This window comes from Tasmannia lanceolata, unplaced genomic scaffold (assembly GCF_043159265.1).
Source record: "Tasmannia lanceolata isolate RefF3 unplaced genomic scaffold, GAP_Taslan_0.1 ptg000044l, whole genome shotgun sequence".
NCBI classification, from domain to species: domain Eukaryota; kingdom Viridiplantae; phylum Streptophyta; class Magnoliopsida; order Canellales; family Winteraceae; genus Tasmannia; species Tasmannia lanceolata.
In genome coordinates this window covers 16753008-16768428 of record NW_027518721.1, presented here as the reverse complement: position 1 = coordinate 16768428, position 15421 = coordinate 16753008, and the positions used below count along the sequence as shown (strand labels likewise).

Sequence of the window (15421 nt, the reverse complement as noted above, 5' to 3'; positions counted from 1 at the left end):
ATTTGCCATGTATCAATTGGAGTTTTTACATAGTGTTTACACGTACACCAAAAAAATTAGTGGGACCCATGTTATTGGAAGATCCAAATCATTTACTTGCTGGGTCCAGCTTAAATAACTTCACCATAGGATGATCCTAACCGTTCAATCTGTGGCACTTAAAAGAGATGTTGCTGTACCTTTACAGTTAATATTGGAGCACTGGAAAAAAAAATTACAAGAGGATCAGGTTCATTCTACAGATATGATTTCAAGAGGACACACAATTCCTACCAAATTATTGTTCTTCTGTTCTCACAGTACCCACCAAACCGAAGGCCTTATTGAGAAACACACATGCATACGCGCACGCACACACAAACAGATATCTATCTACTTCTTGCACACAATGCCGCGCCCGTTCATGCCACTCCCACATTCCAAACTGGCATATTCTGTTAACCTCCGCGATCCCGATCCCGATCCTTCCTTGGCCAAAGCGAGCAACTCTGCAATCGGCTGCGAAGAGACTTGAAGCCGCGAATTCTCTCTCACCACCCATGACTGGCATCTCGGCTGACATCTTCACCTTACTAGTGTAACCTTCTCCATAAGTCTGACCCAACATGCGGTTCACTTCACCCGTTAGCGAGTAGAACTTAAATCCGAGCTCCAAATGTGCGAGACAGACAGACAGTCCTCTTCAGTGACACCATAGCCATGCACCCGAGACTCTTCCTCGCCGATCGGGACTACATTTCCCGTGATCCTGAAACTACCATCTACTTCAACTATGACTCCATTAGTCCTACGCGGTCGAGTGATGGATAAACTTGGAATTATCTTTGATTGCCATTTGGAACCTGTTGAAGTATAAATGATTAAGTAACACCAACTTTTTTTAATAGGTTAAGCTTTTAGAGTAATTGGTTGTTTCACATGGTATCAGAGCTATTGCCATACGGCAGGTCCTGAGTTCAAAACCCAAAAACTCCTTGATATACCCCCCCCCCCCCCCCCCCCCCCCCCCGCCCCGCGCGCGCAAATTCCCAAAAAAAGGGGCCACAGATGAGAGGGAGTGTTGGAAGTATAAATGATTAAATAACACCAGCTCTAACAGCTTAAGCTTTTGGAGTAATTGGTTGTTTCACAGAACCTTCGCCTTGAGGAAGGAAGATGGGCTCCCCGGCGATGGACAAAGAGAGTCGGTCGACAGAATTGTCCCATTTTGCCATCTTTTGGGCGCCGACGTAGAGTTTGTGGTCATCAAAGAGGACTCCAATTGATTGGACCCAAGTGAAATCTCGCTTCATGTTGGGGTTTCGCTTGCCAATGAAGTGGCCGTTGATGTGGAGGTTGGAGTCTGAGAGGAGACAGAAATCCTTGTTCTTATGGCCGTGGAAGTAGAAGGTGATGCCGTCGCCACCGATGAAATGGGGTCCTGGCACACAGCGCCCGGCTTATCGCATGCTGTAAGACACACAAACATGTTCGCATTAGTTTAATATTACGTTTAAATTTGAGTCCAATTATCAGTGTAGCACTCACAATCAGTTTTCATAATCTTTAACAAGCAGGGCCTTGATTAGTGCCCTGCTCGTTTGAGATTATGAGAACCGATTGTAGGCCCCAAACCTATTATTGGGATCAAAATTACGTTAATTTTGATCCCAATAATAGGTTTGGGGCCTACAATCGGTTCTCATAATCTCAAACGAACAGGGCCTAGAATAAGAAGATTAAGTGATTATATGCGCTATTCTAGTAATTTTGATCCCAATAATAGGTTTGGGCCCTACAATCAGTTCATAATCTCAAATGAACAGGGCCTAGAATAAGAAGATTAAGTGATTATATGCGCTATTCCTAGAATTGAAGTATGGAGATGTTTGGATGTAGGGAAAAGAAAATTATGGAAAATAGCCTTTTCTTGAAAACAAATTATGGGTTTTTTATTTCAAAGATTTTCCTCTTTACCGTTTGGTTACACCCCCCCCCCCCCCCCCCCCCCCCCAACCTCTCTCTCTCACACACACACTGGATTGTGTGGGCATCTGTCCGCGATCCAAGATCCATGATGATCTGATTGTGGCCACATCGGTGAAGATCAACTCATGAAAAACCTCAGACAAACATTGCACACACCCACATGCATTGATTTCTAAAATTGCATTGGTTAAGTTGGCTAATTTCTCAAAAAGGGGTGAAACGCATCCCAATGAGTTTTTTAGGACAAAAATGCCCTTGTGTTGGTTTTCCCTCCAAGAAAGTAAGCAACGGATCCTAATGCATTTCACCTAACATTTTAACCTTTTCCCACCTCTCTCTCTCTCTCTCTCTCTCTCTCTCTCTCTCTACAACATGAACAATTGAGGGGCCCCCAAAATTCTCCTCCTTGGTGAGTTGGTGCCCAAATCCAACCCACTATGACGGTGTACCGTCCAGACCATAGGATGATCCAAGCAGTCCATTTGATAGGCCACATCGTAAATAGGTTGTGTCCCAAAAAACCATTTCCATATGATGATCCTAGCCCTTAGATATAAAGAGAAATTGCTTATTATGAAAACCTCTATACATTGGACGGTTGTGATCATCCTATGTAAATGATTTTTGGGGCACAAGCCATTAATGTTATGGCCCATCAAATGGACGGCTCGGATCATCCTATGGTCTGGACGGTACACTTCATTTTAAAAATATGGGTGGGGCCTAAATTGGGTTAATGTTACTGTACGAACCACACCATAGGATGATCCAAACCATGGACAGCTTGAACCATCCTATGTTGTGGACGGTACGCTTCAATTTGAAAAATATAGGTGGGGCCAACGATTGGGCCTTAATGTTACTGTACGACCAACTCTATAGGATTATCCAAACCAAACCATGGACGGCTTGGATCATCCTATATTGTGGACGGGCCTTAATGTTACTATACGACCAACTCCATAGGATGATCCAAACCATTCATTTGATGGGCCACAATGTAAATAGGTTGTGCCCCAAATATCATTTCCATAGGATGATCACAACCCTACAATCTATAGAGGTTGCATAAGATGTAGTTTCTATTTAGATCGAAGGGCTAGGATCAGCCTATCAAAATGATATTTTGGGACACAACCTATTTACGTTTATGGCCCATCTAATGGACGGTTTGGATCATCCTGTGGTGTGGTATGGGTGGGGCCTACGTTGTGCAAAGATGGGCCCACAGTTCCACCAACGGTTTCTGTTGGGCCCACCATCTTTGAACAACGTAGGCCCCACCCATACCACACCATAGGATGATCCAAACCGCCCATTAGATAACCCACAATGCAAATAGGTTGTGCCTAAAAAATCATTTCCACATGGGGATCTAATGAAATAACACCCCCCCACCCCCCCCCCCCCCCCCCCCCATCCGGTGTCATTTGACATTTGCAAGGGCACCCTTGAGTTTCGCATTCCTCTTTTCTCTTTTCACCCGATTTTAAATTTAGGCGAAATCTGAAATTTCAGACCGAAAATTTTCGGCAAAATTTTTGGTAAAATATTAATTTTTATTTCTTTACAGGCCGAAATTACCGAAATTTCAGCCCAAAAAACCGACATTTCGAGCACTTGTACCGAATTTCAGCCAAATTTTGGTTACCCAGAACCGAAATTTAAAACCTTGCTTTTGACAACTCAATACCTGTTTCTTCCACTTCTCTTCTTAAAAATATAATGCCCAACTTTTTTTCCTTATATTCTCTGATAACTAAAGCAAAAATGGCGAGAAGCAGCTGTAGAAAATGCCTAATAGTTCTCCTCGCCAATAATTCCACAAAAAGCTTTCTTGTTTTCTCTTGGTAAGTGATATATACGCCCCTGGTCATTACTTGGGACACCCAGCAGCAATGTACATGGTAATCAGCCCCATTGAATCCTTCTTACCTGAAGTACATCAGCCCCTCTGCAGTTATTGATACACTGCTGCTGGGTGTCCCAAGTAATCAAATGGGACAGATATATCATTTTCCCTTTCTCTTTTCTACATAAATTTCGGTTGTTCCTTTCTTTTCATCATAGAGAAGTTAGATCTCATTAGACCTGGCAAAAAGTGACCCAGACCCGCGGGTCCACCCAGCCTGCCGGTAATTTACAGGTTTGGGTCACTAAATTAGTGACCTGTTTAAATTTGACCCAGCCCAACCCGTTGAAACTGAGCCGGGTTGGGTAAGCCCGCGGGTGCCCACAACTGCCGTAAAAACCCAATTGATAGAGATTTTATATGGTGCCAGCCCTTAATAGTTCCATATTTTTCAGAAAGTACTGTATGGACCACATCATAGGATGATCTAAACCGTCCATTTGATGAAACACAACGTAAATAGGTTGTTCCCCAAAAATCATTTCCATAGGATGATCCTAGCCCTCCGATCTATAGAGGTTTCCATAAATAATAATATGCAATTCCTCCATAGATCAGAGGGCTAGGATCATCCTATGGAAATGATTTTTTGGGCAACACTTATTTATCTTGTTGCCCATCACATGGACAGTTTGGATCATCCTATAGTGTGGGAATAAAAAAAGAAAAAAATAACTGGGTTATACCCGCAGGTCCGGACCCGTACTGGTTGGGTGAAACCCGACCCGGCCCACCAGTTTGCGTCTAGATCTCATTTATCAAACAATCAGTCCCTGGTGTATAGATGTTCTGGCTGTGTTTTGTTTATGTTTTTCAATCTGTCCATCCATCTGTTGTCCGGTAATAATGAAGAAAGAGGACAGAAAAGAGGAAACATGAAAGTAAGTGGAGGAATCAGGTGAAGTTAATAAAAAAGATGTTTGGGTCATTGGGTGTATGCAAGTGTAGGGATGGCAGCATATATGAGATTTCCTTTAGCATCGGCGACGTGGCGGAAGGTGAAAAAATAGGCTTTGATTTACAAGAAGAAGAAGAAGAAAACGCAAGGTGTTGAGAAAATCCGCCGAGCAATCCGATCGGATCGTGCACAAATATAATGAAAAAGTAAAATAAACAAGCAAATCAAGCCACAAGATGAACACTAAGATTTTACGTGGTTCGGCAAAGCCTACTCCACGGGTGAGAAACATGATCTTCCACTATGAGAAAAAAACAATATACAAGGATTACAATGGATTAATCACAAACCCGCAACCCTTTCATTGCTTCTCAAACCTAAGATCGTACCAAAGAGAAAACCTGAGAGAAAACACCAAGAGAAACCCAAGAGAATACCCCAAGAAGAAAACCCAGATAGAAAACCCTATATTCTTCTTCTTCTCCCTTTGTCTCTTTCTCTCTCTTCACTTCTCTTTTTCTTTTTCTCTCTTTCCCTCTCTTGATTTTTCCCTCCAAAGAAGAAAGCCACTTCCTCTTTTTAGTTGTTTCCAAAAAATTCAAATAAGAAGGTTTCTATTTTTGCCTCTTGCCTTCCCACCCAAGCCACCTACGGTGGGTGGGAAATAAGGCAACTTTCCAACACAAAGAAAAATATATTAAAAAAAAAGGAATAGAATGGCAAAGGTAATTTTTTTACTGTCGCTAAATAACTAAATAATTTTTATTTGGGAAAGATAGATATTAGTGGCCGTTTTTTTTCATCGCTAAAACCAACTTAATTTCTTTTCTTTTAATTTTTTATTTTCAAAAAAAAAATCAATATACATTAGTGACGGAAGTTTTTCAGTCACCATTACATTGAATTTCTATTGTGAAAACTTCCAATGTTTTTTTTTGAGATGGAAGTTTTTCCGTCGCTAATTATTTATAGGGATTGATGTTTTTTTTTATGGTGACAGATTTTGTTTGAAATGTCTTAAAATAATTTTACGGCAGTAATAAATCGACCCCAAATATCTTAAATCGACCCCGAGAGAAAGAGACATAGGGGGTCGATTTATCACTGCCCTAATTTTACAGTAGACTTTTCATATGGTAAAAAATTTTGCCATATTTTTTTTCCGTTGATCCATTGCACGCAAGAAAATTAGACGTAAAACAAATACTATCTTGTTTTAATTTATGAGTATAGTCATTGATGTTTTTATAACCATACGCCTCAAATACATATAAAAGAAAAGCAAAGTTTTGTTTTTCTTCCCCATTGTCATTGTCGTCAACTTTTATCTCTGTCATTTTTAAAAGGAATAATCACTTCCAAACTAAACGGAGTCCCGTTCAGAAAATAAAGACGAAAGGCTCCGTTTATTTCAACGTAAAATGGCCGTAAAAAAAATTATTCTCATTTTTTAGTCTAAAAATGGCCGCAAAACTTGTTTTTACACCCATCTTACATCGAAAGAAACGTAGCCATTGACTAATCATTTGGTCATTTTCACTAATTATTTTTTTACTCTGGTGGATTTGTTCTCTCTTGCTTGTTATTTTGTAGGAGTGTCACAATTAAGGGCCCGCCGGTTTTTTGGTTTTTGCAAACCCTTTACGTAATCCTCATTAGTTATTTTTCATTGAAAAAGACAATAATAATCATTTATATATTTTAATCAATAATGTCAACTGAAGTTAATTTTATACTTATTTATAAGACAAAACGTTTTAATCTTTCAAAATTATGTAAATTTATTTTTACGAGTAGTTGGGTCAACTGATGATACGACACGACGATAAGATCTGCGCGGTTGCTAATCGTGTGAGCCTATTATTTACATGGCCCGCGGTGATGTATTCCTTTTGAATATATCACCGCACCATACACACAGAAATCGTTAGCTTTTAAGCCTTTTGGAGTTGACGTTGGCTCCTCCACACCTTTGTATTTCCTAACGATATCTGTTAAGGGCGCCCCAATAGGCTGCAAGGGGCAGTTTGTATTTACAATGGCTGAAAGACAGAGTGCATTAACGCATAGCCGCCCCTTGCAGCCGATGGGGACGCTCTTTCATCCCATTTTTACAAAGGCGCCCTTCAATTTAGAATACCTCGTATTTTGGATCATAAAATTTTATAAACAAAAGAAATGGTGCTTGTTATGTGCGAACTTTAGTCATGTTGAAAATACGTGCTTTTATGACATATTTTTACAAAGTCAAGTTATAGCTAAAACTTTAAAATGTAAGGTATTTAATAGCTATAAAGAAATCTATACGACTATATCTATCTGTAGAAAAATAAAATTTACATTTATAAGATATTTAATAGCTAAGAAGAAATTTACATCTATAAGGTATTTAATAAATTTTTTTCTTTTTTATAGATAAGCTGGGATCGGATCGAACCTGAGACCTCACGGTTGAGAAACGAAGCCTCAACCGTTGAGCTACAGACCCAACCCCAAGTTTATTAAATAATCTGGGATTCTGGGTCCACCAAAGTTTTCCACACACTAATGGACCCACCAATTTGAGGGTCCCACCATTTATTGATCATTAGACAAATATAAACATTGTATTTATTGGATGATTGTCCGAAGGCTGCAGATTGGACGATCAGGATTGCTTGATCAATCACATTATTTGAGCAGCTGCTTGTTCAATCTCCAGTGAGAGAGGTCAGAGAGGACCACCTCATTTTAGCATAGTTGTTGGGCCGATATGGTCGTATCGGCCCAAAGATCGGATGTAACGTACCGGGGCCACGATTCGATGTAGTACAAAAGTACTTCTTATGGTGAGGTACTTCAACGTTAAAAAGTCACGTACGATCTTTGAAGACTTGTAAAAGCCCAACTTTTTAACCATGGGAAGTGATACTGGGAGACGCATTCGTATGAGACTTATGAGACCGAGAAATGTTTTGATTTATCTGGACCATCCACTTGATAAGCATTGCTTTACGTAGTATGTAACTACATTTTCGGGGTGATTTTCGGGTCATGGGAGAGCAAAAAATAGCCCTTTAATGAACGGCCAGGATTAACCAAAGGTAGGAGCCACTATACCGGGGCCTCATTATGTTACAATGAGATGGCAGTATGGCACCCTCATATTATGGTAGAACTGACGCAGTTGATGCCATGGTTTTAAATTTCGGTTTCAGTACCGGTTTCGGACCTCACCAGAACCGGAATTTCGGCCGAAATCTGACGACGTATTAAAAACAATATTTTATTTAGTACAAAATTTAAGCAGATATTACTGAATCGAAATTTCAGAAAAATAATAAAAATTTTAAAAATGAGATTTTTAGTCGAATTTCCTGAAATTCCGGGAAAAAGTATCATTTCGGGTATGTTTGATTTTGGTTTCAGTCGAAATTTAAAACCATGGTTGATGCAAGTATTTTTTGACATTTCAGCTGATGTTCCTAAATATATTTTTTTAGTGGACATTTCATGCCCTAAAAATAACCCTCATCAACGTATCGTAGCCATCCGATCTGTGGATTGGACTGTGGAATGCCGTTTATTTGGGATCTAGGGAATAAATGGATAGGATCACTTGATGAATGGGGTCAGGATCTTCCGGTGGACACCATGCCATTCGCCCCTTCTTTTTCTTACTTGGGACAACTCCCTCTAGTGTAAAAGAGTAGTGATAAATATAGTGAGCAAATATATTGAGCAAAACGTGATTAGTCAAAAAAACAAAAAGGGGATTGGAAAAATTCGAGTTTAATACGATATTGGTTAAATTTGGGAAGAGATATTTACGCCCCTCTTGATCACCAAGGACACCCTGCGCCAGTGTATCAATGACTAAATGGGGGCTAATGTACTTTGACGCAATCCGGTGGTGTATCAATGACTAAAGGGGGGCTAATGTACTTTGACGCAATCCGGTGGGTTTGATTTCCACATACACTGGTACCGGGTGTCGCTTGTGATCAAAAGGGGCGTAAATATCACTTTCTTTAATTTTTTGTCGTTAAAAAAAGAAGAGAAATTCTACACTGAAGGGAGCCCTTGCAAAAAAGAGGTGAAAGGGCTCTCACATTGCCTGCACATCACCATCATACATTGATAACTGCTGAAGAGTCCAACATGATGGTGATTTGCATCCATTGGGGGAGCCCTTTCACCTCTTTTTTGGAAGGGCTCCCTTCAGTTTAGACTTCCTAAAAAAAAGGGAAAATTACATGTACACCCCCCTCTAGTGTCTGACATATCCACTTCCACCCCTATAGTTTAAAACGTGACAAATACACCCATGTAGTTTCAATTTGTATAAGGTAGGCCCCCTTAGTTGACGGTTCGTCCACAGATTGAAGGGTTAGGATGATCTGATGGAGCTGATTTTTTGGGCACACCCTATCTATGTCAGGACCCATCAAATGAACGCTTTGGATCATCCAAATAATGTGGGCCCATACCCAAATCCAAACACTACCAAAAAATCATCCAAATAATGTGGGCCCACATTGTTTGGATGATCCAAAGCGTTTATTTGATGGGCCCTGACATAGATAGGGTGTGCCCAAAAAATCAGCTCCATCGGATCATCCTAACCCTTCAATCTATGGACGAACCTTCAACTGAGGGGCCTACTTTAAACAAATTGAAACTACAGGGGTGTATTTGTCACGTTTTAAACTATAGGGGTGGAAGAGGATGTGTCAGAAACTAGAGGGGGGTGTAAATGTAATTTTCCCAAAAAAAAAAAATGGTGTTTTTTTTTAAACGGTGTGTTTTTTAACTGTGGAGCTGGGCTGTCCCAAGGAAGAATGAGGGTAATATATCATTTTCCCAAAGTTTATGTCTGTGTGGGGCCTATCTACGGGGGTCTCGTTGATGCATCTCATAGTATGATTCCCCTGACCTTTTTTTGGGTATTAGGCGCATGATAATATCGTGCGCCGATTCTTCTTACCTCCGCCTATATAAACCCCCGAACCAAAGCCTTGGATTTTCATTCGCGGTATTTTCTTCTTCTCTTGTTTTCTCTCTGCCATGGCTCAGGTATCTCTCTCTCTCTCTAGGGTTTATAATTGAGTCAGATCTCTCACTCTAGGGTTTATAATCGAGTCAGATTTCTTGATAATATGAGTTATTCATCTCCGATTTTCATCTCGATTTGCAGATAACTCGAGATCAAATTCTCTCTCTCTCTCTCTCTCTCGTTTAGGTTTCTTGTTTGATCTTTTTGAACAGTAGCTTTTTTTTTATTGATTTTCTGGATGTGAAGATATAATTTAGCTGATTGTGATATTAATGTTTGTTGAAATTTTGAGACGATTTAGGTAGTTTGATTCAAGAAACATGTTCCTCTCTCGATGCATTGGACTTGAAAATTTTGATGTGATTTCATGCTATTGTATGTGTTTTAACCTAGGTTTTCTGGTTGATGTTGATATTACAATTTTCTTAAATTGTTGAATTGATTAATGATGGTTGGATTTGTACATTTGTGTGAATAGTATTTAGAAGATTGTTTATGTTGAATTATTTTGAATTAAAAATAGAGATTGAACTTTTTTTTCCTTGAAATTGTATGTGAACATCATCTCTGGAATCTGATGCTCTTTTATCTGTTTTTTCTTAAATTTTGAAATTTATATTGATCATGAAATTAACATTTTTACAAGTTTTTTTTTTTTTTTTTGCGTATCCCTTGTTAGAAGCTGCTCTCGTTATTTATCATCGAGCATGTGTTGTGTTTATGGAAATTCGAACTTGGAGTGTAGTTATTTTAGTCTAATTTCTTTTCGAACAAAATCAAAATAGTTATGATGGGTTTTTGGTATGGAAATAAGTTATATTTGAGGGTCAATTAGATGCTTCCGAAATTTTAATGTGTTTTGGGTATGGAAAAGAAATAAATTTTGCATTTATGATTTATGGAGTCAAGGTCATGTTCAATCAATTGGGCAGCTTCAGAAGAAGCTATAGCGAGTTAATTTATAGCTGCACAATCAAGATCCAAAATGAATAATAACTCTTTAGTAGTTAATCCTTTTTACAGGGAAAAGCAGTAGGTTTGCTCTGTCTTGTCTGAAAAAGCACTCACATATTTTTATCTAGTTGTATACAGCTTTAATGTTTTCCCTATCCAATATTGTGTATTCTCTTTGAGAGAGAGAGAGAGAGAGAGAGAAATCATTAGTTTTATATCTCTCAAATCTTTACACGTAATGATCTCCTCATGTAGCTTAATTGTTCTCTTTACTGTAGGGACAATTAAAAGATTCTGAAATTTTATTGGATATTGCATAAGATGTGGGAGTCTATCAGGATAGACCAGTGTTTCTGTCATGGGCTAGACATATTAGAACAAAATAGATATCATAAGGATCAAGAAGCACTATATGACCTTTAATTTTGTTCTTGAGCTTTTGCTTTGAAAATGTGTGACATGCAAATGATCCGTCAACTCTTTTATTTTGATCTGTAACATAAACCATTCATGTCAAAATAAAGTAGAATGCACTTGTTTGAAGCAGCACGATCATGTCTATCAAGTTTAATGTTTACTAGCCTTATTCTGCTCCCTTTGTTTGAAGCAGCACCATCATGTCTATCAAGTTTAATGTTTACTAGCCTTATTCTCCTCTCTCTCTCTCTCTCTCTCTCTCTCTCTCTCTCTCTCTCTCTCTCTCTCGTATGTTGCTGAGAAGTTTGTTATCTTCTTTTTAAAATTTATATGAATCCCAGGCCTCATGAGACCATCACCAGACACTATAATAGGGTTTACTCTTGAAAGTTTTATGTTTTTTTTTTAACTTTTATTTTAATTAAGAGTTGAGTATAGAAGAAAAGTCTTACCGTAGATTCTTGGCTTCTGCTTCGCTTTTGTAGTAACAAAGAGAACTTCCATGAATGACATAAGGTAGCACAAAGAGAAATCTTAAGCACACCAGGGAAGATCGTAATTTAGCTGCTGGCTATGCAAAACAAAATAAAGGTTTCTACAGAAGGAAAATCAAAGAAGTTTGGGAATGGTATTTAAGCCCCATATCATTACAATTAATCTGATGACCCAATGGTTCTATTTTATGCTACAATGAGAGTCTGACAATCAGCAGTCAGAAAAACACTTATGCAAGTTACTGTTTGAAGACATTTACGAATCTTTGAAAAAATGTAAATCTGGTGAAGGAAAACTTGCCTATCTTCATAGACTAAATCAATTATTGCATTGAGGATTCTACAAGTGTAAGAGAGAAGATCCATATATCATGCTCAAAAGCATGAATTGAACGGGCATGTGCACACTTATATGCCCTGTAACTAGAGTGTGTTTCACATATTTCTTCCTTTTTTTTGTGGCCTTTTAATAAAGGCATAGAATATTTTAAGGTGTTAGTGCATGAACTTCAGTCTGCTAATTTATGTGTAGTTTCTGTTCAAATACCAGTGATCTCAATAATATGATGCAGATATTTGTAACCCTGTGTGGTCTTATAATTTGTGGTCTTCACTAATGATTGCAATGTTACACAAATAAAAAGCAAAAATTTTTCAATAATAAGAGAGATGTTAGGACCAATAATGTTGGTAAAAGTATGAACGAAAGATGAAAACTGTTACACATTTATTGCTTCAACGGACATCTTCATTCCTTTGCATTGTTGATTTAACATAACTGTTCTCACTGCTGATATAACCTACTAATACTATATATTGACTTCCCAGTGTTAACATGTCCTATGAAGTATAAACTGAGAGGTTGGAACCATAATTGCCAAAAATGAAGCTTGCATAGTATCCAAATGTTATGATAGAGAAAGCTTGGAAAATGCCCGATGAATAAAAGCTTTGACGTCTCAAAATTGGATCCAAATGTTATGATATTGCACGTTAGGAAAATGCTCGTGAATAAAGGGTTTTCAGATGTCTCAATTCAAACCTGTATCCTTGTGGTTTCCTTGTCTGATATGCCTAATTTGAACTATTTTTCTATATGCAGACGGTGGTTCTCAAGGTTGGTATGTCCTGTGAAGGCTGTGTTGGGGCTGTGAAGAGGGTTCTCAACAAGATGGAAGGTAAGCATTATTTTTTCAGTCTGTTTCTGTATTCTACTTGTGTAGGTATTGTGTAGGAGTTTTCCAGATAATATCCCCTCAATCAATCCTAATATATGCCCTGTGGAAACCTCAATGGTAAGATCTGACGGTGTCTGATTTTCATACTGGCTTTTTCATATTTTTTTCCGGCTATCCATCATTATGTCTAGGTAACATAGTGATTTAGATGCCAAAGGAACCTTTATACAAGGGGCTTTCAGTTCTCATTTAACACTTTCCACAAACAAGAAAGAAAAAATTATAGTATTAGTGGTTGTGGGAATTTGGGATTCAGCTTGATAAATTTTCTGCTACAGATACTCCGTAAAACTCTGTCTCCAAGAGGAAAAAAACACAGTAATTGTGGTGATCAAAGCCATGAAGGAATCCCAAATTGCGAAAAAATTTATCTTGTTTTTGGTTCAGTGAAAGGACATCACAGACTCTCTAAAATAACAAACTAATTAATAAATAAATAAGTTATCTAATGAGATTAGTTCCAAAGATCAGTCTCTACAGTCCACAACTCTAAACACTAAAATGGTTAACCAACAAAGTAGTAGTCCTAAAACCTAAAGCTGTAGATCAAGTAATGTCGGCTCTTAAATATCCTGCATTACCAGATAAGGAAGATTTACGATTCAATCCCCAGAACCTTTAATGGTGAGATGGCATATTGGAGAAATCTGTCTCGTGTTAATTACATGGATATCAGTTTCTTCTTTTGGTGTTCCTCTTCCTGTTGTGATTCTTCTTCCAATCATCCTTCTCTTTGCTTGATCGATTGCTCTTTGGAAACTTTGCCAATTCCTTCGGATTTGTGGTTTGAAGTGAAGAAATGGGATTTAAAATGAAAACATTTATCTCCAAGGTTGCAGGGAATCCAGTCGAAGTCTCTGTAAGCTTATTAGTTCCCTACCAAAGATTATGATAAACAAAAGAGAGGGAGACGGATGATGCGATCAAAAGGAATTAGATAAAGATGGCTTGAAGCCCATCTTACATAATAATTGAGGAGAAACTCGAAGCTTTATTGTAATTAGTTTCATTTTTAACCTCAAAAAGTAACTTAGTAAACCCAATTGAGCTGTTAATGTTTTCTTTAGGGTAAACTCTCTCCTCCCATTGTGAATGTTATAAAAAAATCTTATTAGTATATGTATTTCTTAGGGGTAAAATTTGGGTCGGGTCAGGTTGAGCTTTTGCTAAAAAAAATGAATTGGAATCGACCTGAACCCCAACCCAATGTTATGGTTAAAGCTCATCCAAAATTCCCCAAAAGTCGACAACCCCCAATATTTCTTATGCTCCCACAATCTCCATTTTATACAACATTGTCTGTACACAATCTCCCACAATTGTGTACAGACAATGTTCCCAATTTTCGGTGTTTGTGGCGTTAAACATGGATGAGGGTGTTCTTTGTGACTCTGCCTCAGGTGTTGAGTCATATGATGTCGACTTGAAGGAGCAAAAAGTGACGGTGAAAGGCAACGTACAGCCAGACGCGGTTCTCCAGACTGTGTCCAAGACAGGAAAGAAGACTTCCTTCTGGGAAGCAGAAACAGGAGCAGGGGCAGATGCTAAGGAGGTTAAGGAAACTGTTGCTGCTGCTGTATGATCCCTTCATCCTCATGGCTTTATTTCAGTTGGCCTTACTACATAGGGCTTGTTTCATCTGGTAATCCTTGTTCACCTTGTTTGTGTACACTCTATATGAAGGGAAAGTATAGTTCCCCACACCCTGAAAGGATTTTTACTTTCATTTGCATTTGGGGTGTATTATATCTTATTAGTAGTACCCATTTGGAGTAAATAAAAAAGTAAGGGTTCATTTGGAGGCATAATTGAAATTGATGGCAATTCCACACAAAAGTACACATTCATTGAGGATAGGGCATGCACCAACATTCTCTCCATTGGATGATCTTAAGGCTTCATTTTGTAGCCTTTAAATAGACAGTTAAAATCTAAAGACCAATTGTCTCCATAAATTGGGGAAGTGTCAACTGAACTGATGAAAGACTTAGAGTCATGCAGTGGGGGAGAATTTTTATGGCAGATAAACGGTATGGATTATTGAAAAACGGGTTCCCTCGCGTGTAATTATCTGCTCATATTATGCACGTTTGGATACCTCATGTTTTTGTATTTGGATTTGGGTTTGAGTTTTGGATACAAAATACATCAATCATCGTTATACTCATGTTGTGAGAGAGAGAGAGAGAGAGAGAGAGAGAGAGATGGCTGCTGCTGCAGTAGGGTCAAGGAGCAGCGATGGTGAAGGTAATTGCCACAAATATTGATTTCCAAATAATGTCTTGCAGAACAGATTTGAAAATTGGATTTTTTTTTTTTACTGTTGTAGGTGATTTGGAAATCTAAGGATCTGATCTAGTTCCAAATCTCAACTGCAAATGTGAGAAATTTTAATTTGTGCTTGTGGATAACAAGGGTAAGGCCAATTTGGGTAAAATAAGGATGTAAGGATGATTGGAATGATCCGAAGGGATAGGCAAATATAGTGACTTAGTGAGCACAATG

The 15421-nt window shown here is 38.4% G+C and overlaps 1 protein-coding gene and 1 pseudogene across 1 annotated transcript; one reads left to right on the top strand and one right to left on the bottom strand.

Moving 5' to 3' along the window:
- Window positions 1-277: 277 nt before the first annotated feature.
- Window positions 278-1468, bottom strand: LOC143863348 (uncharacterized; annotated as a pseudogene).
- An 8287-nt stretch (window positions 1469-9755) lies between these two features.
- LOC143863656 (copper transport protein ATX1-like) lies at window positions 9756-14724 on the top strand. Its single transcript, XM_077374390.1, has 3 exons — window positions 9756-9833; window positions 12781-12856; window positions 14317-14724. The coding sequence occupies exons 1-3, from the start codon at window positions 9825-9827 to the stop codon at window positions 14496-14498; spliced, it is 267 nt and encodes an 88-aa protein (XP_077230505.1). The 5' UTR covers window positions 9756-9824; the 3' UTR covers window positions 14499-14724.
- The last annotated feature ends 697 nt before the right edge of the window (window positions 14725-15421 follow it).